At 39.2% G+C, this 26,354-nt stretch overlaps 1 protein-coding gene across 7 annotated transcripts in view; it reads right to left on the bottom strand.

Moving 5' to 3' along the window:
- Positions 1-26,354, bottom strand: part of MAGI1 (membrane associated guanylate kinase, WW and PDZ domain containing 1) — a 708,398-nt gene that overhangs the window by 111,982 nt on the left and 570,062 nt on the right. For all 7 annotated transcript variants that reach the window (XM_077128768.1, XM_077128769.1, XM_077128772.1 and 4 more), the window contains exons 3-4: positions 23,014-23,133; positions 9,326-9,532 (exon numbers count right to left, since the gene is read on the bottom strand). In XM_077128768.1, the coding sequence (XP_076984883.1) occupies positions 9,326-9,532; positions 23,014-23,133 (327 nt within the window). The remainder of the gene's footprint in view (positions 1-9,325; positions 9,533-23,013; positions 23,134-26,354) is intronic.

Here is a 26,354-nt window from a genome sequence, read left to right as displayed (position 1 = left end):
CGAGTTTGGTACAGGTCACAGTTGCACAATTTTAGGTTTTTCTTTCTAGCTGCTTGGGGATACAGGAAACTGAAGGAAATTATCAATATAATGATTCAACTGTCATACTCATTTGTTAACTCCATCTCTCTGTTATAACTCCTCCTTCTCCTTTGATTCTTCTCCCAATACTTAGGGGTATTTGGGCTATGCCCATTCCATACTTTTCATGTTGGAAAGGGTGTCAATAACATGGTATAGGGGGATGGAACTAATTGATGTTCTGCAGAGGCCGGCCCCTCTGGATTTCAGGACTTATCTGTCTTAGGAACCCATCTGGAGGTTGTAGGCTCCTGGAAAGTTATTTTAGGGTGTGAAACTTTTATAGAATCTCAGATAAAGCTCCAGGTGTTCCTTAGGGTTGAAAGGAATGGTTCTGATTCCTTTCAACCCTAAGGCAATTAGCAATATCTAAGTGAACCTAGCATAAGAGTAGCTTCCAGAATTGTCTGACTCTGTTAGAACTCTCTCAGCCGCTGATACCTTATTTTGTTACATTTCTTTTTCCCTTTCTGGTCAGGAAGGTGTTGTCGATCCCACAGTGCCAGGGCCAGGCTCATCCCTGGGAGTCATGTCCTACGTAGAGGAGAGGGTAATAATTTTCCTTGCAGAGTTTGGCTCAGAGAGAGAGAGGTCACATCTGAGTGACAAAAGAGGTTTTCTGGAAGCAACTCTTACACATAACTATAGTTAGGCTTAGCTTCTCTACTACAGAAATAAGCTTCCTAAAAGCAACTCTCAAGGTGGAGGGCTTGTTCTCTCTCTAAGCCAACTTGGCAGGTGAACTCACTGCCCTTCCCCCTATGTGGGATATGACTCCAGGGGTGTAAATCTCCCTGGCAATGTGGGATCTGACTCCTGAGCTGGGACCTGGCATCACAGGAATGAGAGAGACTTCTTGACCAAAAGGAGAAGAAAGAAATGAGACCAAATAAATCCTCAGTGGCTGAGAGATTTCAGAGTCAAGAGGTTATCCTGGAGGTTATTCTTACGCATTGTATAGATAGCCTTTTTAGTTTATGATGTCTTGGAGTGCCTAGAGGTAAGAACCTGAAAACTGTGTTCCAGTAGCCTTGATTCTTAAAGAAGACTATATAACTATATAACTTTTACAAGACAACTATGTGATTGTGAAAACCTTGTGTCTGATGTACCTTTTATCCACCTTTTATCCTTTTATCTGTATGGACAGATGGGTAAAAAAATTAAGGATGAAAAATAAACAAATAAGGGAGGGAGATAAAAGGTAAAAACTGGGTAGATTGAAATACTGTGGGTCAGTGAGAGGGAGAGGTAAGGGGTATGGGATGTATGGGTTATTTTCTTCTTTTTCTTTATTTTTTTTTGAGTGATGCAAATGTTCTAAAAGTGATCATGGCGAAGAATATACAACTATGTGATGATATTGTGAGCCACTGTATAATATGGTTGGACTGCATGTGTGCAAATAGTTCTCAATAAAAAATTAAGAAAAAAAGGAAAAGAAAAAGATAAAGGGCTTAGCCTATTGATTTGGGAGTCTCTAATATTTGAGACAGTATCAGGGATTTCCCTGGTGGTAAAGCTTAATAGTTTCCAATTTTCTCTCCCATTCTTCAAGAGACTTTGCCAAAACTTTTAAATTATCTGCTCAATACTCTACTCTGGGATATATCCAGGCATTACATCAAGCTATACAGAATAAGGAGTCCTTATTCCCATTTTGGGCTCCTTGTTTGGGTTGTTTAAATGAGTTATCCAGACAGGAATGAGTTAGATTATGTGTTATAGAAAATTTAGGTTTGGACAAAATAAAACTCTCTTCTTTTGGTCTCATACAGTAGGTGAAGTTCTAAAATACCAACAATACCATCTTTACCTAAGGTAAATTCTGATTTACCTTAGTCCCATTCCAATCAGTTTTGTATCTCTATTCAAAGTGTGGTCTCTGTTTTGGTTTCTTAACAATTGTATGTAGCAACAATTGTATGTAGCAACGATGACTTTCAAAGCTGCAGAGCTACAATTCTGAGTCTCAGGTGTCACACCAATAGCCAAAGTTCCAGGGAGATACCAGATTATACATATATAACACGGCATCTCAAAATCTAGAAATACCATTTTCAGCTCCAGATTAAATGTGACTGCTGTAAGAGCTTATAATCTGGGCCCCAATTTTCTTAAAAGTGTTTTCTAAAAGAGACCATATAATATTTGCTGTTTCTGGCTTATTTTGCACCACATAACGTTCTCAGGTTTCATTCACCTTGCTGCAAGCCTCATGATTTTGTTTCTTTCTGTAGCAGCACAATATTCTATCCTATGTATTCACCACAGTTCACCATTCTACTTCTCGGTTAACATATGCTTCAGCCACCTCCTTCCATTGGGCACCATGGATAATGTCCAAAGTCAACAATCCATGTCCCACATTATCCTCATTTATTTGTACAGCCATCAACACTCTCCATTTTAGACAATTTTCATTGTTCCAAAGAGAAAAATAACAGATAAACACACTCTCACTGAAAAGAAAATCCAAACCTCCCCTTAACTCTTGTCCTTTGCCCCCAATTATTTACCCCTTGTAGTGTTGTGGTCCTGTTGATGTCTTCCTGTTAAATATAGGCCATAGCCTGCAATAGTAGTTTCCCCTATATCCATCTATTATTTACTCTTTGTACAAGATTCATACCTTTGAAGTAGTTCATGCAAGATCTAATTTATATTAACAGTGTTAATCGGTGGGATATATGGCTCTCTACAACCCCTTTCAATTATGTTCACCTTCAATATGGCAATATTACTTCTAGACCTATGAATGAACTGTCTTCACTTCTGTCCATTCCCCAAAAGGTTCATTTTAAAGCATTCAGGTGATGGAGACTCAAGAAGTCCTAGTTTCAGTCGGGGCTTACTCCCTTCTGGCTTTGAACCTGCTATGTTCCAGAATCCCCAGAACTCTGGTTTTCAGGAGGGGTTTTGCCTTGTGGCCAGTGGGGCAGTGTGGTGCAATCACAGGATACAAAATCCTGTGTCCACCTGTACCAGATCAGAGACCCAAATGAGCTGTGTCTTGTTGGAGCATGTGTGCCAGTCTGAAGGCAGCAGGGTACTCAGTGACACACAATTAGTGTACCAGAGAACAGTGGACCCAGAGATGCCGGATCACGGATTTTTTTCAAGAGAAGGCAGAAATTTGAATGTTCATATAAATTTCCCCATTTTTCTATCATGCTTCCTTTAAAATATAACACAGCCTGGCATAAGCAAACAATGAAAGGGAGTGACGACAAGCACTGACTCTGGAGCCAGACTGCCCAAGTTCAAATGCCGGCTCAACTATTTAGTAACTTGACAATTTAACCTCTACAAGCCTTAGTTTTTTCAACTGTAAAATGGGGATAATAACAGTACCTACCACATTGAGTTATGGGGAGGATTAAATTAGCTAATTTATGTAAAGCACTCAGAACAGTGTCCAGCACACTATTTAAGTGTTAGTCATCATCATGATGTCATCGAAATTATGATTGTTGATTGCATATTATTATCGATTACAAATAAGAGAAAAAGTATAGGTTTTTTGACATCAGACCACAAACCACGTCATAATTTTGTCTCTTTTTTAGCTACATGATTTTAGAAGGGACTTTGCCTTTCTGAGCATCAGCTTCCTCATCTGCAAAATGAGCACAAAATGCACATCATGAGAACTGAAGGAGGCTGGAAATGCTTGGAGAAGTCCTGATACCCAGCCTGTGCTCAGTGAGTGCTTGGTACCGACACCTGCTATGGGAATACAAAGGCCCAAAGTCAGTTATCATACTTTATACGATTCTGAAAGCCAACAAAACATCAAGCCCACAGTCGGCATTCAATAACTTTATTTTCTAATTTTAATTAACCCATTTTAGTAGAAACTAGGTTAAAAGGAGAATGGCAATGTCAACGGGTGGGCCATTACATATGAAATGAGAAATGACCATAGCTTAACATTGAGTAGGTACAATTCATGGTTAAAAAAAAATAAATTGTCCTGTCAGTGTTCAGAAAATTCACCTACATGTAGCTCCGTGGGAAGGTTTCCAAGTAGTTTTAATTTCCTGGAAGGGAAAGAAAAAAATCCCTCCAGCAAATAGACTTTATTTTAAATTATACAAATATTTGTTTTTATTTTAAGTGCCTTCAGTGTCTTCTTTCCAGTTCAACAGAAATTTAATCAATCCCATTCTCTGAAAGAAAACAGAAGGTCTGAAAATGAGAGGTCTGAAAACACAGGACAGACTCAAGAATTCACAGCCTCAATCATGGCTTTGACTTTGACACATATTTTGATTTCAATAAATCCTCTACTTAATTTACCAAACACTTGGGAGTGCTCCTACCAAACCACCTGCCCCCCCCCCCCCCACCAACTTATGAAAGGGTGCCCATGAATCCAAAGAGGACAGGTAGCTTGGAATACTGGAATGTGGACTGGAATGGGGTGACAGAAAGCCTGATTTTGCCATTGTCTGGTAGTATAACATGCATTGTGCCCTTTTAACCACCCCATGCCTCGGTGCTCTCATCTGAAAAATGGGAGTGGTAATACCTGGGTTACTTATCTATCAAGATTTCTAGGAGGTTTACTGGATACATGTGAAAATGGTTTGTAAACCATAAATAAAACAGACAACATTTTTATTCAGAGTAAATCAGAAGCTTCAAAGCATTTGCACATACACACACACCCATACATGCATACTCTTGGAGACTTCTGATGGTGACTTTAAGAACTTAAGCTCAAAACAGAAAACATTTCTGGAGCTTATTTTAACTTATAAAATGCTTTTAGATGATGTGCACCCTTCTCTCTGATGCGTCATAGAGCTGAGGAACTTGACTTAAAACACAAATGCCATACTGTATGAGCATACAGTGTCTAGAGGCAGACTTTGTGGGCTGAAATGACAGCTTTGACACTCAGTGGCTTTGTGGTATTATATATCTCTGGTATATGCATAAAGAGCTTAACAAATGCTTGCCATATAGTCAGCACCTGAGAAACATTAGCTGTGGCAATAACTATCATCAGTTGACATTCCAAAGCAACGCTTTATCACTGCCTGCCACTGCAAGGAACTGTCAGCAACCAGTGTTCCACAATGGGGGGAGAGAAGGTGCTGTTTGGAAAAAAGTCTACAAACACATGTAAATAATATTTTGATATTTCTTAGAAGAGGTTAATGGATGAACCAGCTGCTTTTTAGTTTGGTGATTTGCTATATATTTTCCAAGTAGCATATAATGAACAAAATGCTTTTACAAAACATTTTCTTATGTGTTTGTTTGTTTCAATAACTGTATGCTCTGAGTGTTCTCTCTCTCTCTCAAGGGTTGCCTTTAGGTCCAAAACTTGAAACTAAAATTTGTTGCAGTTTGGCCACAGTAGGAGACTGTCCTACTGTCTTGTGATCAGAAGTCACTGCTCAGCTTCTGCTTCAAGCATTGGCTGCAGGAAGCAAGTGCGGCACCTACCCAGGGGGCTCTGGCCATTAGGTTCCCTTTTTTTGTCTGCAGAGATTCCCAATGTAAGTATGCTATTTAAGCAAAAGACCCTAGCAGAAGAGAGCTAAGAAACTAGCAACCACATGTCATTAAAAATATTCTGGTAAATATAATTTTTAATGTCTCCATAGTGTTTCTACACTTGGATATGATGTGCATGCTTTTATCAGAGATGGCCAACCTGGAGCCAAGATCTCAGTATGCTATTTTCACTCTATGCTTCAAATGGATGGTAGAATGCTCCTTAAAATGGTTCAAAGTGCAAAATGCTTTGACAAAGATAGTTTCATATACATATCACAGGCTAGATGGGATCAGTTGTTTGAAAGAATTAGTATAAGTTAGTGTTTGGGAAATTGCTGGCTTTCATGATTATAGCTTTGCAAGGGAGGGGACATTCATTCAGCAATTACTCCTTTTATATTGAATGTCCCATCACATGTATATCTCAAGGACAGGTCTCTCAGTGTATCCTGTCGGCCTTCTTGGTGTTAAGACGGGAACCTGAGGGATTCTAGCAGGTGCCACCTGGCTTTATGTTGTGCAGATACTGCTGATTACACTGATTTTAGCAATGATGATTTTAGCAATGATGGCTCAGAAAGTGTTTCCTTGATGCCAAGGTTACAAGTGGAGATTTATGGGGTGAGATTTTCTGAGGCACACCTCCTAGGGAGAGACACTTGAGGAAATGCATCAAGCCCTACCTCTACTTTGTTCTTGCTTTCTACCAAAATGTTTACTTAAAAAAATAGGGGACAATTAAAGGCACATGTGCTTCTTCAGAACCACTGTCTGCTTGGAAGAACTGTCTCACTATAAATCACCCCAAGGTCTCCTGTTTCTGTTCCCACATCTATGTTTTAGATTATATAATGACTATCATGAATTGCTATTCTTATTTGTTGAAAGATAAAAATTAAAGTATTGCCTACTTTTTCTTAAAGAAATACAGAATTTTTTTTCCTAATTTGCTTTCATTTTGGTGAGGACTATTATAAATGGATGAACTAATTATTCCTAAGTGGATGAAATCAGCTCATTTCAATAAACATATAAGGAAGAAATGGTAAATTGCATCTAAATACTGCAACTATAAATTAGTCACTGGCCTAACCCACTGAGAAAATGGAAATTATCATGGAATCAAATTCTCAGAGCTAGAAGCGGGAACTTGGAAATGACGTAATCCCAACCAGTCATTTTACAGATGATACAGGTTAGATATTATGTTCAAAATAAGGCAGCTGCAACAGCCAAACCAGGACAGCAAACTGGGTCCTCTTCCTTCTTTATCTAATGCTTCTTGTAGAAGGGATGGGTTACTGTTACAACAGTAAAGCCATCAGAAAATTTTTTATTGTCACCTTGGAGAATTTTAGGCTTCTGAGATTAATGAATGAGAAAAATCTCAGAGAAGCCCATATAGGCTGCAGTCAGCAACCAACCAACATAAACTTTTTCCTAAATGTTCTAATTAGAATTTATATTATGGAAAGGAAAATGAAGAGTCCACTGGCCTCCCCCTTCACTGGACGCAGTCTAATAAAGGAATGACTGAAATGTGAGGATGACAGAAGGCCACTATGATGGAGAAAGATTTCATCTGCTGAAAATGGAGAAATTGCACATAGCTATAATGCCAGGATAGTATAAGGAAATATTTAAGTACAGGAAAAATAGAAGATAAAGGACGTTTTTTTAAGTCATCACATTATAGACTAGAGTTATTCATGTCTTACGCAGTTATTACATTTTGAGTTAATACATAAAGTTAAACCCTCCTACAGTGAAAAATATTCTTGATTGACGGTGCTTTACTGCAAGAACCCAGGGACCATACATCCCGGCCTCTGTGAACGTACTTCCTGCAGTTGTGCAATACCCACCGGTGTGGCCTTACTCGAAGGCTTTGTCCTTGACGAGCCCTTTATAAAATTCAGCACGTCTAAGTTAGGGATCAGATAGCCCTGAACGTAGATAAAGATATATAATACACGCAGTAATAAACGCTATCCAATATAGGACGTATATGTAAGAAACAATCTTAGAGTATTCATTATTTAACCCTTTTTTTTTTTTTTCCCTTTTAGGGCACATAGTAAAATCTGCATAAGTTCACTGGACATATGATCCATTTCTACCATATCTCCATTTACAAGGGTTATGAGATGGAAGGATGTTGCTAACCCTATCCATATAGCATCAACTGATATTAAGCTGTTAAATCTTCATATCTCTCTTAATAAGAAGTCACACACAATTATGCATATGCTTCAGGGCCAAAAAATAAAGAATCAAGTACAAACAGCTTTATATATATATAATTTTGAAGAGAAATTCTTCAACACTGATTACTCCTGACTTCTTTCTGCAGACATTTCCCCCTCACTAAGCCCATTTACAATATTTGGGTGAAGTTCGACTTTCTGTGAAGAAGCATGAAAAACAGACTAGGAAAAGGACAGCCTACTGTGTGTGGTCAGAGTAGGAATTTTGGTGATGCTACAGAATTCCCTGAGAATGGCAACCTTCTCATAATGCTTTGCAAAAACCTCCCTACCGACATGGCATCCGGGGTGAAAGTTTCCCAGGTGGTGTGGGAGATAACTCCCAGAGATGAGCCTGGCTGTGGCACTGTGGACTCAACAAGGTCATCCTGACCAAAAGGGAGAAAAGAAGTGTAACAAATAAGGTGTCAGTGGCTGAGAGAGTTTGAATGCAGTTGAGGGGCTCCTCTGGAGGTCACTCTTAGGCAAGCTTCAGTTAGACATTGCTACCTAACATAACTTGCCAAATCCCAACCCAAACCATTCCTGCCAACCCTAAAGAACACCTAGGGAGTTAAATAAGATTGTACAAAGGTTCCATGCAACAGGATAACTTTCCAGAAACTTACAACCTCCAGATGGGTCCCTGGACCAGATTTAAGTTCTGAAATGCAGAGGGACCAGCCTCTCTAGAACAACTAGTTCCATCCCCCATCCCATATTACCGATGATATTTCATATTATCCAACATGAAAGATTTAGAATGGGCACAGCTCAAATACCCCGAAGGAGTGGGAGAAAGATCAAAGCTGATGGTGGAGTTATGCAGAAAAAGTAGGGCTTAACAAATGAGTATAAGTGCTGAGTATACTTATACTGATGAGTATAATCAGTAAATGAGTATCATTATACTGATATTTCTTTCAGTCTCCAGTGTCTTAGAGCAGCTAGAATTAAAATCCTAAAATTGTTGTGATATGCTTTGAAATTTATTGCTGTTTTGTATATTTTTCACAAAAAATAAAAAAGTACATTGTGATGATAAATGCACAGCTCTATGACATTATTGTGAACCAATGATTGTACACGTTGGATAATTACATGTATGTGAATATATAATACATATCAATTTAAAAAATAAATAAATAAATAAGAGACTTAAGGAGAAAATGGAGTTTATAGAGAAGATAGGATTTAACAAATGTGTATGACTCCTGAATCATTATATTGACATTTCTTTTAGTCTCCAGTGTCTTGGAGCAGCTAGAAGGAAAAACCTAGAACTGTGGAACTGTAATCCATATCAAACTCTGAAATCTGTTCTATAATTAATTGTTGTGATATGCTTTGACATGTATTGCTTTTTTGTTTATATGTTATCACAATTAAAAAAAAAAAAAAAAACATGTTCAAAAAAGAAAACAACCTCCCCACCGTCGCCTTTTCCCAGGTCTGTTGAGGTGGGAGCACGGCCTGGCCTTTACCTGTAAAGCTACTGTTCATTTCAGGAACGTCATCCTCCTCCTCATTCTCTGCGTGGACTATGCCAGCATTTTGCATATCATTGTAGGACTTGGTTCGCTTCGGGGTCGACTGCTTGGAGCCAGACTGAAGGCTTTGCAAGGCATCCGTTGTGATCACTTTCCCACTGACTGGCTGGCTAGGAGGTTTGGGTGTCCCATAATAGTTTCCTAGGTGATGGAGAGACACATTTGCATGTATTAAAAAGAATACTTTTTTTGCCCCCAAGACTTCATATCAGAATGTCTCAGCACATAGAAAAAATTAAACTGGAAAACCAGAACAAACTGTATTTCATTTCTGGAATGCATTAGAAAAGATGTTTCCTATCCAGCTAGACACTGAATTAAGAGGCAGAGAGGAGAGCTGCATTGTTTTGGTACAAGAAGTCTACTAGAGCTAAAAACAAAGGCAGCAGCACTGAATAGCAAAACTACATCCTCATCACATTTGAATTTCAATTGGTCACTTTTTACATATTTGCATAGTATAATGCTGAATCCAATTTAGAGCGAGTCCCACAAAAAATAAAAAATTCATTACTGCCAGCACCCTTACGGGCCTAAAAAGTTGAGATCACCTTCCCTTAATAAGGGGCTCTTCAGGGAGGGAACCAGGGCAGGATTTAAAAAAGGAGGACAGTTAACACCACGTGGCACCTTTCTAACTGAATGGCAGGCTTGACTCCAGGGTCATGCAGGGTGGAAACAAACCTTTGCCAAGTTTTAACAGAAAATTCTGTGTCAGGGGTGGCACTCCTTATGGGTCACTATTTTAGGAATGGCCCATCTTTGCTTTCAGCTACTTTTTCCCAGAGTCTGGTTGGGGTCCTACTGTAGGTTGTAGAACCCACTCTGAGTGGTGCATGGATTTTTGCATTTTAACTTTTGTTTTTAATAGAGCTACAGATTTTTCACTGCACTAGAAAAATCTAACTAGCAAATGATGGCAGCAATATAAGGTTTCCTTTTAAAAACTAAATAGAAGAGTAATGCTGATTTTTAGCTTAAATAAGAAGGAAGATTTTTATAAGAAATTAATAATTGAAAAAATGTTAGTGATAATAGTACAACAGTTTCCTTTTGAAAACTTATGTTAAAAAGTATGCAAAGAAAACACTAAGTAAATAATAAATATTATATTCAGATGTGGACAAAATCATGAAGGTGATTCATGAATGACCAAAGTTTGAAATACTTAACTTATAATCAGTAATAGCCAGTGATTACATGATAAAAAAAAATCAACATTAGAATGCCAGTGATTCATTCGCTGTTTTTGCCTTTTAGAGTAAGGTTAGGAACATAAGAAATTATGCTGAATCCATCAATAAATTGTAAGCACTGTTTGTAATTCTATGCTTAGTAAACCAGATTTTAAAAATTATAATAACCTTGATTATGTTCTTTCTTCCCAAAGATCCATGCCCTCCACCCATTGACCTAGTAATGCATTAGTCTGCATCAAACACATAGGTGGTGAATAATTTGTTTCTACTAAACTTTAGACTTAGAATTAAAATTTCTTTTTTTAAGAGAAGAAGGCTTTATACTATTTCTTTAAAACACATTTTTAATGAATTGCCAAATTTATGAATATACACACACTGTGCCAGTTTAAAACTATTATGTACCCCAGAAAAGCTATATTTTAATCCTGATCCAATCTTCCCGGCCAGACCTACTGTTTAGGATGGAAACCTTTGATTACATTGTTTCTGTGGAGAATGATCCATTCAATTGTGGGTGTTACTTTTTGATTAGATGCAGATGTGATTCCACCATTCAAGGTGGGCCTTGATTGGTCTACTAGAGCCCTTAAGAGGGGAAAGATTTTGGAGAAACCTCAGCTGCAAATGCAGACACAGATGTCTAGAAATACAGAAGCCCTGGGAGATGCCAGGAGCTGAGAGAGCCAACAGAAGCGAGACAGGAACCAGAGGCCAGCAAACGTCGCCAAGTGCCTTTCCATGAGACACTAAGCTAAGAGATGAAACCCAGAGAGTTGCCTTGGAACAGCTAAGTCAGGACCCACAGACACCTAAAGAGGAACCCACTGGAATTAGAAGCTAAATGCAACAGAACCGGGAACAAGGACCAGCAGACACCAGTCATGTGCCTTCTCATGTGACAGCCAACAGCTTTTCTTGAGTCATAGTACCTTCCTTTGGACACCTTAGTTTGGGCATTTTTATGGCCTTAGAACTATAAACTTATTACTTAATAAATCCCCATCATAAAAGCCATTCCATTTCTGGTATCTTGCATTCCGACAGCATTTTAGCTAACTAAAACAGCTACTTTCTCTGACAGTGTGTAATGGTCTATGTCAGCAGGAAAATTCTCAATGCATAAATTCGAACACAATAGGCTAAAGGGTTTGAATTTGAAAGCGGCCAGGTAAAAATCTGATATGCTCACTCTAATGGCTTACACTCAACTCAATCACTATATGCACCAAGAAAGAGCAAGAAAGTATTAGCACACGTAAGAATCAAGATTCATCTTGCATCTCTAAAGAGGTTACACCAAAAAATGTGCCACGCTTCGGCAAAGTTGTAACTGGATCAAAGTGTTGACTTTTTATAAGGTAAAGATTATCTGTGACATTTAGGAAAGTAAAATGGCTTGAAAAAACAAAACAACAAAAAAATCAATCACTACGGTGAACACAAAAACACATACATAAAGCTATACTAAATTTAATTTTAGTTCCTTCCAATCACTATTATCTCAAAATATCAAGTATATTGTAGTGATTAAATTGAAGCTGATCGTCTACAAATAAAAATGCTCCACTCGAAGATGTGGCTAAACGGAAAGGGCCCTTTATTTACAATTTTGTTATTATAATTTTATGATCATATCATTCATTTTCAGTGCCATGAAACTGAACAAATTAACACAGTCTCAGTTTATGACAGAAATGAATATTTAGAAAATAAAATTTATACCTAATTTGATAAATATGTGTAGATTTCCTAACATCTACACATCTGTTAAGGAGGAAATTTTGTACCCTATGAAAGATGGATTCAAATCTTAATCCCAGGTTCCTGTGGATGTAAACCCATTTGTAAAGAGGAACTTTTAAAGATATTATTAGCTAAGATGTGGCCAAACATTATCAGGGTGGGCCTTAATCCTGAAGAGTGAAAGTTTATAAAGAGAAGAAATTCTGTTACAGTCAGTCAGAGAAAGCTACAGGAAGATGTCAGAAGGAGAAACCAAAAGCCAGAAATAGAAGCCTGAAGTCAGAAGAAGACAGAGACTGCTGTGTGACCAAAGCCGGCCATTACCAGAAAGCCATGGACCTGGGAGAATGCTGACATCTCGGTTTTAGACTTCAAGTCTCCAAATGTATGAGCCAAGAAATTCTTGTTGTTTAAGCCAATCACTGCATGGCTTTTGTCATAGCAGTCCTCGCAAGCTAAGACAGGACCCACCCTCAGTTTTCAAGTTCAGGGACTTTCTTAGGTTAATAGATGATTAGCAGATTTTTCAATAGCAACCATACACAGCTCAAAACAATCCATTTTTTCACAGTTTGCTCCTGTTTCTGGAAATGAGTTTAAGATTGATTGGAGATAGATAATGTACATACTAGGTTGAACCACATGAAACGGCTACTGTAGAAGACAAACTGTTGAACATCAGCAATTTCATGTGATTCCATCTAATGTGCAGGCATAAACAATACTGGGAGTCTCAGTACATGTAGTCAAAGAGCTTGGAAAAGACAGCAAGGGGTTCAAATCCCAGCTTCAACCACTAACTAGCCATGTGACATTGGCCAAGTCATTTAACCTTTTTTTTTTTAAAGTCTTTGTCCTCATCTGTAAAATAAGGATTCTAAGGGTCTGTCATCTACACAATTGCTATGAAGATAACATGAGATAGTCCATTTAAAGCTTTTACACCATGCTAGATTCTGGCACTAGACGATACATGCCGTGAAATGGTGATAGAGTTATGTTTCTAATCTTTAAAATGAGGCTAATTACACAAGGATTAATAAAATAATGTGTGTAAAGTTCCTGGCACATGATAACTGAATGCCATTCTTTTACTGATGCAAAGGGATAAGGCAAGTAAACCTGCCAAGGACCAAACAACCTTGGGCTTATACTCAGTACCGCTAGTAATTCCCTGTGAAATGGCCACGGTAGCACTAGCCCATACCATCTTACAGGATTATGGTGAAGATTAAACAATGAAAATTTTTTGAAGGCACTCTGTAAACTATAAGGTATGATTATTCAAATTTCTCCAACATGTTTTATTTCCCATATTGTAACAAATAAGCTTTCCAGCACAGTGAGTACAAACTCCTTCACTGATGGTTTTTTTCCCCACATATTGTTTAAAAATAATTTGGATTTGTGACCAACATTTAAAAATTATATGTTTCAGACTTGTCACTTGACAAACTATAAGCTTGGGTGCCCCATCCCTTATAGGCAGCACCAATGGGCAAGTATGTATCAAATCATACTAATGCCCCCCCCCCCCCCACAGTCACTAAATTCAGGACTTCTGCGAACAAGTTTTAGTTTTGCTCCAACCTTTGTTTCTGCCCCAGCCCCTTTCCATGCCAGACAAGCATCCTGGACTTAATCTGGAAATAGTGCCCTAAGGCTGCTGCAACCCAACAACCATGAGTGGATGCAGGGGCTTGGACAGAGGCAAAAGTAGGGAAACCAAAATCTTTAAAAACTTCCCAAGAATTTACACAATTGGCCTTTAAGTGAATTGATCTTTGCTGAATTTGTCTTTGGCCCCTGCGCTTTCCGCCAGAGGGTCCATGCTCTGAACAGATTTTACGGCAACAATGGACAACATGAGCCCAGCGCTCTCCTGTTTGCCACTGTCACTGCAGCTCTTCCTGGTGCCTCCCAGCACCTTTCACCCTCTATGCTACCTGCTTGGCTCCTCAGGCATTTGGGTTCATGACTCCCACCTTCCAGAAAACTCCCCACCTTATCAATAGTTTCTACTCGCTTTCAATCAAGCAAATTCTAGCCAAGGCAGAAATACATCCCTTACAGATTCTGTGTGCTGACTGTATCTATCACTTAATGGTATTAAATAAAATTCATCTGCAGAATTGCAAATGATTAAACATCTAATTTGGATCATCCCTTGGCAGGCTGCACAGTTCCTAGGAGACACAAGCCTGACGGCCCCACAATCTCCATGTTACCCAGTGCACACTTCCTGAGATGACCGGGCTCTCTCCCAAGTGGTAATGTGTGTGTGTGTGTGTCTGATACTATTTTCAGAACTGGTTCTACAATAAAACCCAATAGGGATGGTGGCAAGGGAGGGAAGGGGAAGGCAGGGGAAGATGTAAAAGGAAGCTACTGCTGGCCTTAATTACCAGGCACGCTCTCTAGCCAGGACCAAGCCAAAGAAAATATTTTCTGACAAAGACTTTCACTCCCAATAAGGCAAAAATTGAGGTTTTTTTTTTTTTTTGGGGGGGGGGCAAAGGAAAAGCAAAAAATCTTACTCTTTTTAAATGTGCAAGGCACAGACATGTACACAGGATATAAAGGCATGAACATAATAAAGCATATCTGCTTTTGCCTTGGCCTTAAGGCCAGGAATAATCTGACCCTTGCTAGCTCTCCAGGCACGCTTCACAGCTGCCCTCCCCTTGCTCTTTCTGTTCCACCGCCCCTGGTCTTCTTCCACCCCCCACATGCAAACAGGGCCCCCTGCAGCTCACAGCTTTTGCACAAGCTCTTCCCACTGCTCTCTGCCTCACTACTACCTGCTCATCCTCAGGGACAGTGAGTGCCACTGTCCCCAGAGGCTAGATCAAAGCCGCCTTTATGTGCTTCCATGGAACCATCCGTCTCCTACCCAAAGCCCCTTGCTATATTTGTGAGATTGTTTCATGAATCACTATCTACCATTTACCCTAGACTATGAACTTCATGAGAAAGGAACCACAGCTATTTCTGTGCACTATTACATCCCCAAGCCCTGACACATGCTATCACTTGGTAACTCTTTGCAGAATGAAGGAATGGACAAGTGGAGATACATGAATTCAAGCCTGGGATCCTCCTAAACACGTGTGCGTGGATCTGGTTTTTAATAGCATGACTCACAGCAGTTTCATTTCAGTCCATCAATTATATCTGGATTATCTTAGATCTGCATCACTTCACTTTGCCATTTGTTTGCTCAACCTAGGATGGTGTCATTCATAAAACTCCCATCACTTTCTCTTCACCCTTCTTTTTCCTACCTGCCCTACCCCATTAAAACATGATTTATATACACGCAAGGACAATAAACCAAAGTCTTACAATTAGATGTCTGCCCTTGCTAGTGTCATTTGGCTTCAAATATAAGACCATAAAAAGCAATATCAGTTAATAGTTTGTCACCCTGAGGTACGGACTCTCTCCTTCCAGTCTCAATTCCCATGGAGTAAAGTAAACATAATAGTAGTAAACATCTGTTTTAGTTTCCTGGCTGTGAAAACAAATAACATGCAATGTTTTGACTTAAACAATGGAAATCATTGCCTTATGATTTCAAGGCTAGGTGAAGTCTAAAATCAAGGTGCCATCTAGACAATGAAAGCTTTCTTCCAGAAGACTGATATTGTGATACTGGCTGCTGGTGGCTCCTTGGTCCTGGGCTTTCTGTCACCTGGCAATGTACATGGTGGCCTCTACTGGCTTCTCCTTTCCCTTCTGGCTGCTCCCTCTGGCTTTGTCTCTCACTGCACCCTTCCCTATAAGGCCTTCAGTCATAGGGTTAAGATCCCTCCTAATTCGGCTGGGCCACATCTTAACTGAGTAGCCGCATCAAAAGGTTCCATTTACAACCACACGTACCCACAGGAATGGATTAAATTTAAGAACATGTTTTCTTGGGGTACACAGCTCCAAGCCACCACAATACCATATAGGATTTTTATGAAGATTAAATTAGTGTTTGTAAGGTACTTAGCAGTGTACATAACATAATGTTAGCATAAAATAAATAGTAGCAATCTTAAACTGTGCCTGATGTTGTAGGCAGACAGTAGCTCTAGGATGCAGAAGAGGATATTATTATCAAAAGATATATTCAAAGAATATTATCAACAAGTAAGTTTAATCGTACACCCATACATTCACCAATTCCAATCTTTAAAATAATCCTAGAAGAGTAGGCATTGATATTCCCATTTTCAGATGAAGAAAGAAATTCACACAATAAGTGATAACTGGAATTGAAACACAAATTTGTATGCTCTGAACTCCAGGAATCTTTGGGGATCTCTGGGTAAGAAATTAAGCAAAACTTTCCTCACCCCTTCTCTTCCTCAGGTATGCAGAGGAATAGCCAATTAAGCAAAGATTCCATTTAGTTTCTTTCCTTATCAACAGAACATTCCATGGCATGGTTTGCCAACAGAGCTTATCACAACAGAAGGCTTCTAGGGACTGCCAAAGAATGAGACTCCAGACTGTCTCATTTTCCTCAATGACAAACAAGAACCCTCTTCACCCCTGCTTTATCTCTGTTCCCCAAAAAGTATACCCTTGGCAGCTGTGTTTCCAGACCTTCTAGGAAGCAAAACAGTAACATTATTGAATGTTGACATCCCTCTTCCTAATTAACATGCAGAAATATGCAACCCATAACTCCAATTTGAAATGTCACACTGGCATTGCACTTCCATGCTGAAGGAAAACCTTTACATTTACTCAAAGCATATAATCAGCCTCTTCTACCCAGAGGTATTTGTATAATGGGCATGTTTGGAGCCACCCCCCATTGAATAGTTCAGCCCTTGTAAACTCTCCCCTAGAGAAGTCCCAAGGGCTGGCTGAGGCAGCAACCTGTCTTGCTGAGCAAAAATGTCAACAGGAAAAAAAAAAAAAAAAAGAAAAGGAAGGCAAAAGGGAGATGGTTTGGTTGATTTATTTCAAGCACCATATCAAATAAATTAGCTCAGTGCCACAATTAGCAAGGAAGAAAGACATGCTTATTTCTTGCCTTTGCCTTGATGTGCACTGATGCTGATTCTGTTCAGTGATAAAATGAGGAGAATGCTCAAATTGCAAAGCAATGATCAATTACAAGACCCACTAGCAAATTCTATGCCCTGACCTCAAAAGAGTAGAGGAACGGCTTCTACTCTTTTGGAGCACAACTACCAGTGTTCTAGCTGGGGAATGGGAAGTCTCGTAATAAGAGTCTCTGGCCCATCACCACCACTTGATCCTGTTTCAGTGTTTCTTACCTTAGCAAATGGTACACCATCTATCCAGTTACACAAGAAAGAAACCAGGAGTTATCCTAGGAGGCTTATCATCACCTGCTGCTCCTATCCTCTTCTCACCATAGCCAATGCATCAAGTCCAACTTTTCAATCATGTTAATATTTCTAGTGTCAGTTGACTTTATTACAACCACCATCACTGTAGTCGAAAGCTAACTCCAACGAGGGTTGCCAGATTAAACACAGGACTGGGCATTCTGAATTTTTATGTATAAATCTAGTGACCCTAACTCCAACTCACCAACTCACCTAACTGAGATCTCATCTCAATTACTACTTCTCCAAGGAGGCTTTCCCAGCCTCTGTAGAGATCATATCTCCCCATCCTATGGAATTCTTCATAGAACTTCACAAACTTAAAGCTATATATTTATCTGTGTGATTATTTGAACAATGTGTCTCATCTACTAGACTCTAAGACCCATAAGGAAGGTGACCATATCTATCTATTCTATTTCTACTCACCATTTTATCTTTAATGAATAAATGGATAAATGAGAAAACTAGTGATCAGTCTACAAAAGAAATGCCAGTTTCCAAGCAGCAGATGTGGGAAAGACCTGCATCCACAGTGTGGCCCAGTTCACAGGGTCACAGCCCTGACTGCCACATGACCTGGATGGGGGCCTGTGGCTAGGTTTTTCCCCTAATTCTCTTCAGTGTTTTAGACCAGTCTCGCTCTCTGGACCTCAGCTTATTAATTAAAGAGATTATCTCAATTGCGTTTCCAAGTCTAAAACCCTACAGTCCTGAAAATAATCCTAAATCTCAACTATTGGGCCTGAAAGAAAATCCTATAGGTTACTGGGTCTTGAAGTTTTCTGGGATAACTTCCCCTGCCTGCCATATACAAGGCCACTGAACGTGCCCCAAAAAGAAAATCACCACCCTTGCACAGGGACATCTTTGTGAGGAAATGAAACTGTTCATTTTTAAAAGAACTTGACTCAAAGATCAGCTGCTCTGCTTTCTGAAGACTGTTGGGTGAGAAGGGAAGGATCTTCTTAAATAAAGGTCCTCACTCTTCCTTTCTGAAACTTTTATTTTATAACTATACAGCAAAATATGGCAGCCACCAGCAGTAAGTGACTTTTTTTTTACATTGTAAAAGTAAATGTAAAAAATTACAAAGTAATTTTACATTCAAGTTAGTTTAAACTGAATTTAATTTAAATTCTGTTTCTCAGTCTCAATAGCTACATGTGGCTAGTGGCTTCCATACTAGACAGCTCAGAATACTGAACATTTCCATCACTGCAGAAAGTTCTACCACACAGCACAGCTCTAAAGGAAGCAAGATGGGGTTCTTTCCCCTTACACTCTACTAGCCATCCTTCTGACCTCCTCTTGGTTTACCTTGTCCCTGCACTCTGGATTTCAAGCTTCTGGCCCATGCTGGCTTCTAAGGTAGAACACCTGCTATGATGAGCTTCTAAGGTGATTTGACATAATCTTCCGACAAGCGTCAGTTCAAATGCCACCTCCTCAAGGAGTCCTCCTCTGATGGTAGATTACACATAGGACCCTTGCTATAGGCTTTCCTGAGCATCCTGTAGTTCCCCTTTCAGAACATTCATGGCTTTTCTTGAAATTACTTAAATTTAATTTGCTTCACAAGACTGAGGAGTTATAGAGTACAGACCCTAGAGCCAGAGAGCCTGGGTTTGAATCCCAGCTCTTTCTCTGAGCCACATGAACTCTGGGCCCCTTCTTTACAATGGGGAAAACAGTATCCACCTCACAGGGTTGTTAGGAAGGTTAAATGAGAATTAGTGCATGTAGGGGCACCCAGAGCACAGCATGCATTGCACAGTGTTAGCAAAAATAAATGAATAAACAGCATAAGCTCCTTCAAAGGCAGAGCAGCTTTGATCTTCTATCCTATTTTTCAGCATAATGTCTAACCCAAAGTAAGTGCTCAATAAATACCTGTGGAAATGAACTATACGTGCTTAGAAAAGCTTACTTTAAAATTGCAGTGCTAGAAACTTACCTTATTGAAACTCATAATGGTCACAGAGATATTTGTTAAAGGAAGCTCACTGCAGCACTGCTTATAAAACCATCACCAAAAGGGGGTGGGGAGCAGGCAAGGGCATCCTAAATGCACATCAACAGGAAACTGCTTAAATAAAGTATGTCTACCCATACACAGGGTTACTGTGCAGCATTTATAAAGAACAAAGAAGAACTGTATAGGGAGAAGTGGAAGATCTCCAAGATATATTAAATGAGACGAACACGACTAGAGTGAAATAAACAAGATTACATATGCACATATTGCTTATGTTCAAGTTTTCGGAACACTAGATCCTTTAACAATGGTAACCTTTAGGGAAGGGGAAGGCAACTTTCCCTCAGTCTTAAATATTTTTTGGTTCTCATACTATTGAAATTATGCTACCATGTACATGTATTGCCTTTATTTAAGAAAATTTTAAAGTTTGTGTTGTAGCCGATTTTTGCTCCTTTGGTCCAGGACAGGCAGAGAAAAAGAAATTCAAGGTGGGGGGAAAGACGCTGAGTGGCTGGGAAGTAAATGAAGCTATTTTACTGGTAATCTGCTGCTGTACTGACTAAAAGAAGGGAGGGGAAATCCACTAAGGTGGCGACTGCAGACCAGTATGTGTACATCTAAGTGCTAATGCTGATGGAGAGCTTTTACGTGCTAAACCCTTCGCAATTATTGTCTCATTTAATCCTACCTTTGAGGAAGGCATGAACATTATCCTCATTTAACAAAGGGAAAATGGAGCCAGGGGGCAGTGAGGAACTTGCCTGAGGCACACAGCTCAGTAAGGGAAGGGGCTGACATTCAAACTCAAGCAGGCCCATTACAGAGCCTGTCCACAAACAACAGCAGCTGCCATGGTGGGGCTTGTCCAGGGGAGGCAAAGACAGAGGAAGCTCTCTAAAGAGCTCTCCAGCCCCATTTCTATGCCAGCACCTGGCATTTAATAAAAATTCCATTTGCTTTCAGCTTATACGAGTCAACATAATATACTCTGGTCACTTCCAACAAATTCTGAGTAGTCTCATATGGTAGGGAAATTATACTGCTAAAAGGTCAAAGGCTGAAAAACACTGTATAGTCAAATGGGTTAAAATAAAATAAAAAAAGGAATAGATAATCCTGGGCACAGGAAAATTTCAAGTCCAAAATAACAAAGTAACATTCACAGAACCAGTTTTAAATAAGACAATTAGAAATTCTCTGAAACTGTTTCCCTATGGCAACACACCAGGAAAATAGGCTGAAATACTAATGGGTAATTTTCCATGACTTTTTAGTTATATCCAGGATATTCTTGGTGTGTTCAGAGAAGTGTGTGGGATTTGAAAGTCAGAGATGGGTTTGGTTGCAGTTCCAGCATTCCATAACAAGCTATACAGCCTAGTAAAAGTTACTTAATGCCACTAGGTCTCCTCGGCATCTCCGTCTAACAACTGGGTGATAATTATAGCCATCTCTGTTGCAATGATGGCATTAAATGACTCCACCTCTCATATCACTTGTCACATAAACATTTCAATAAAATGAGTCTACTTTCCTTCCTTTTTTCTTAGACAATTGTTGCCTCTAAGTCACAGGCTTTTCCAGTTCAACCTGCTATTCTTTCTCTTTGCATAATCACTCCCACCCCTAACCCCTCCAAAAATGCAAATAGATGGCTTGTATATCAGGGAACTCAAGCTCCCCAGACAGACATAATGACTGATTTCAAATAAGAACAATCCATTTTCTGCTAATGAAAGACAGCACATATTTGCTCTAAAAAGGTTCACATCTAAAGGACAACATGTCGAAGAAGCTCCTGGTACATCCGCTTAGTCCTGCTCCCTTCCGTCGCTTTTTTCCTGGACCTTAATGCATCTCTCTCACTTTGGGCATTCTCAGATCCCCTCCCAGCCCACCAACCACTCATCACATTCCAGTGCCTCTAGGGCGCTAAGCAAATTGGTAATTGAGAATACTTGGAAATTACTCATGTGCACACAATAAGGAACTTCTTAACATCTCACCACTGTCCAATATCTATTCACAATTTGGAAAAGAGTATTAATAGGAGGAAGAAGATAACACCTTCACCCCTTTCCTCTGCAAATAATATCCAAACCAGGAGCAGTTTATCTAAGAGTCATGATCAGCATTTGACTGTTGGTCACTGCCCATAAGACCAGCTATGAACACGTGAAATTTAGAACGTGTGTAACAAAGTAACAGTCTTCTTTATATTTACTTTTTACGATCTAATCTTTAAAATACCCCTGTTGATTGTCCAAAATACCCAAAATCTGAAGAGTTTAGAAAAAGGTACACATAATCTAATAATGTGACCAAGTTAATAATTTGACCTAGCTAACTGATGTCCATATTACACCAAGTCTGTCTCAAATGATAACAACACTCCAAAAAGCAATTAAGCCATAATGTTGTTTTAAAAATATGTTAACTTTAATGTTTTCCCCACATTTGGCTTTGAGCAGGCAATCTATTTGGGGGAATCTCATCTTTTGGTATATTTTCACCTCTGTGAAATAATGTTTGTTCAAATACTCAAAGCAGTAGTATTTTGAAATATCAAAAACAGAAAACGACTATAATGTTTATCCAGCAAGAAGTTAAAAAATTTATGCTCTGCTAATACAAAGGAATTATATTATAACTAAAGGAAAACAAGAATTGCACTATCACTGAAGTGCAAAGACCTATAACATATATTGCTAAATAAAAAGAGCCAGGTATCAAATAAGAAATAAGAGCACAAGCTCATATGTGTACACACATACACATAGTTATTTATTTGTATTTATATAAAGAAGTCTCAAAAGAGAATAAAAGAAACTAATAAAATTAGTTGTAGTATTGGGGGAAAGGAGAATTAGGAACTGGGCAGGTGGGAGACAGGTGTACAAAGGAGATTTTGCTTTAGGAACCATGTCAATTATTGTCTACTCAAACAAGTACACTGGAAGCCCAAATAATGGTAAAAATTATTTCCTCAAGATAAAAACAATGAACACTACCCATAAGGTCATCTTTTGTGATTAACTATAATTCTTTCTTTTTCTTCTTTCTAACACCATACATATGGATATTAAAACATAGATACACCCATCTAAATTAAGAAATTCAGGAGAAAATTTCTGGAAGAAAAAAAAGAAGACACAATACTATTTTTAAAGAGCGCCACAAAGCCTCATCCCATTATTTTCTTATTATTAATCAGATTAAGGTAAACTGCAAACTCTTGTTTTTCATATCTCCCTAAACCACAGAATATTTTGCTTTACATTCTTTGGAATCCCTGATGTGCCCAGGACAGGGGCATCATTGGAGCTGTACAAGTAAGCTCACCTTCATAGGTGCCAACTTCCAAAAGAGTTCCGCTCTGCTCGAGGTCCAAGAACTCCTTCACAGTCAGAAAGTTATAGTCCACGCCAGGCACTTCTCCTTCTCTGGGAGATCGGGTTGTGCCTGCAGCAGAAAAGACAAGAGCACAAGACACTCTCAGTCAACCAAACCAGGAAGCGCCAAATCCAGGTGTAATTAAAATAACCTGTTCAGTAGGCTGGAGTACCCAAGACTCTGCCTGACTTCTTTGTCCAGACAGGGACCTGGTAAAGGGAATTTTTCCTTTCTAAGATAACAGCATTCTCACTTACACCCACCCAAAGCTTGGGACCCCCAATAGGAGAAATAAAATCAATTCAGATAGGTAACCCAGGAAAAGTTTCACCATTTGTTAAAATGCACTGAATTAAAAAAGTGAACCAGATTTTATATAGACAACATTCACAACCAGCAGCGTTTAGGACGCCAGTAAATACTAAAAAGTTATCTGCCTTAAGCTTATAAACTAAGGGGTTTATATTTTCATCACAGGCCTTGGAATTCTTGTGTTCGTCAATACATCTGGCAAGTTCTAGCATAATAAACCCTTTGAAGAAAATGACAAGCAGTGCATAAACATATCACTATAGAAATGTGATCACCCCAGATCTGTGGCTGGACATTTCCCAGGGATTAAAATGCTGCTGTTCTCCTTGTAATTAATATGTTTAGCAAAAAGGAGGCCACCCATAAACTCTGACTGGAGAGAAAGTACATTGCATTTGCTAGAAAATACCCCCACTGATTTAATCTGGCCATCTTCTTAATGATTAATATATAGAACAATTGCTCTTTTGAAATAATATAGAGTATTTAAGTCAACCAGCTCACGTGTTAGGCTGGGGCCTCAGCATTTTAGACCAATCTCAGCCAGAAGTTGTGGAAGCAATGGGGAGAATGCGGTTTACACACATACCAAGAAAATAAACCAAGAAGCAATCACATAGTGCATATTAAGAGAGTATGCTAAGTACTAAAGGGGGATGAAAAAAACCCCATGATTTCTCTTCCTACATGCAAATTAGGAGGCAGGAGCAACATGGCTCAGTTTGTAAGGCACCGTTACCTCTGTGCTTCTTTTTATTTCTTTGTATGCTGTATGGCGGGGGTCACATTTCATTCTTTTTCAATGTGAGTATTCACTTATTGCAGCACCATTCGTTGAATTTTTGTTTGGTTTGGTTTTTTGTTTGCTTGTTTGTTTGTTTTGGGGAAGTGCATCGGCTGGGAATCAAACCTGGGTCTCCTGCATGGCAGGCGGGAATTCCACCACTGAACTACCCTCGCACAACCCCACCTGGGTGCTTTAAGGTATATTTTCCTATCTAATAAGCAGGGATTTTTCCCTCTTCCTAGGATCTCTTCATTGAACTTTAAATGAACTAAATAAGCAACTTCTCTAATGACTACAAGGCTCCTAGCCCTAGGCTGTCTCTGATCGCTTGCTGATGTCAATGGCCATGGCCATGCACTGACACTGGATGTCAAAACACTCGATGTTGCGTACTTTACTCAGGCTAAATCAAACTTCAAATGAGCCCAATTTTCTATAATTTGAAATGGAAGTTTTAAAAGAGTAGCAAGTTGTCCACAGAGTGGTTCTGTTACAAATGTTTACTTATTGTATACTAGGTCTTTCCGATTAAAGAAGTCTGCTTACAAAATGTTGATAAATGTAATCAAACTTTCCTAATTTGTTCCCATTCCTGGTTCTCCTAGGAGACAATGATGAATCCCTTATGGTAGTTTATAATTGCTAAATTTACATCTCAAGTATCAGGTACACAGTATATGCTTGAGAAACAAAGACATTATTATATAGTGATGAAGAACAGAGGTCTGGATTAGGGCTGATGGATTTATGGACTGCTTCCTCCATTTGTTTTGGCCGTGTTCCTTGGATTCTGTTATTTCTCAGTTTCCTCATCTACAAAATAGGGATAACAATGGTGCCTTTAGGACTGTTGTATGTATTGAATAGATAACCCTTTTAGAGGGCTTAGCCCAATAACGGTTAGTAGATTAGAGTTTGTGCTATGGTTACAATGCACTGATAGAATCTTACAGTTAAAACCCCACTATAATAATAATCATCATCTCTGGTATTATATATGTGTATGTCATCATATAAACATCATTATATATTTTGCTTATTAAGAAATTATTTACTGAGGCTGCAATATGTGGCAGGCATTGATTTAGGTCCTGGGAAAACATGAGTGTACAACACAAAGCCCACAGACTATACAAGACAGAAAATAAATATGTATATGAATAAATACGGCATATAATTTCAGGTAGAGAGAATTCTGTACAAAAACATAGGTTAAAGGGTAACAGGTATCTCAGAGCAACACAGGTTAAAAAATGTCTTGCAGTAAGAGAGCAAGGTAGGGAGTGAATACAGGTGATGGGGAAAGTCCTGGCTAAGGACATGCCATTTAAACTGATGAGAAAAGCATCCTAGGCAGAAGGAATAGCAAAGGCTTTGATGTGGAAATAGACTGGTCACCTTAATTGCGCAAAAAGGTCAGCGCAATTGTAACAAACTGATGAGAAAGAGGATGGAAATGCAAGCAAGGGACCAGATTATGGAGCCACAGATTACACTTCAGGTTTTATTTCAGGGATGATGCGAAGCTAGTAGAAGGTTTTGGGCAAGGTTGTGCCATGATTCGCTTCTAATGTTTAAGAGACTATTCAGTGGTACAGAGAACAAGTTCTGGGCAGAATGGGGGTGGGGTGGGAAGGCAAAATCAGAAGCAGAAAAACAAGTCAGGTAGCTACTACTGCATCCAGGTGAGAGGGAATCAGAATGCAGACTAGAAGAGTGGGATGGAGGTGGTAGAAGCAGCCAGAGTTCTGTTATGAAAGGTCAATAACTTAGATAGCTGCAAAACAGTCCCCAGGATAGACGCAGTGTAAGTATGTCAGTTCATCACATCGCGCTAGGTCTATATCTCAAAGACGGACCTAACAGGACCTGCTGATGGGCAGGATGAGGTGTGCAGGAAAGACAGAAGAATAAAGTGGCTTCGTATTTTTTTAACCTAGGTAAATGGGTTAAATCATTTAGAGATCAAGACAACGGAGGGAAATGGTTTTACAAGGAAAACAGTCAAGAGTCCATTTCTGGACACGTTAGGTTTGCAATGCCTCTTAGACACGCGGGTGCAGAGAGACCTAGTAAATGTAACTATTTGGGCAGAGGTGGGAACATGAACTTAGAAGTGATCAGAAAACCACTGGCACTTGCAGGTAAGAGACAGAAAGAGGACATCTAAGGGAGAGCACGCAGAAAAAGA

This window comes from Tamandua tetradactyla, chromosome 15, assembly GCF_023851605.1.
Source record: "Tamandua tetradactyla isolate mTamTet1 chromosome 15, mTamTet1.pri, whole genome shotgun sequence".
Classification (NCBI taxonomy): Eukaryota; Metazoa; Chordata; class Mammalia; order Pilosa; family Myrmecophagidae; genus Tamandua; species Tamandua tetradactyla.
Note: the sequence above shows the minus strand (reverse complement) of the source record. Positions and strands in the feature narration are given on the sequence as shown.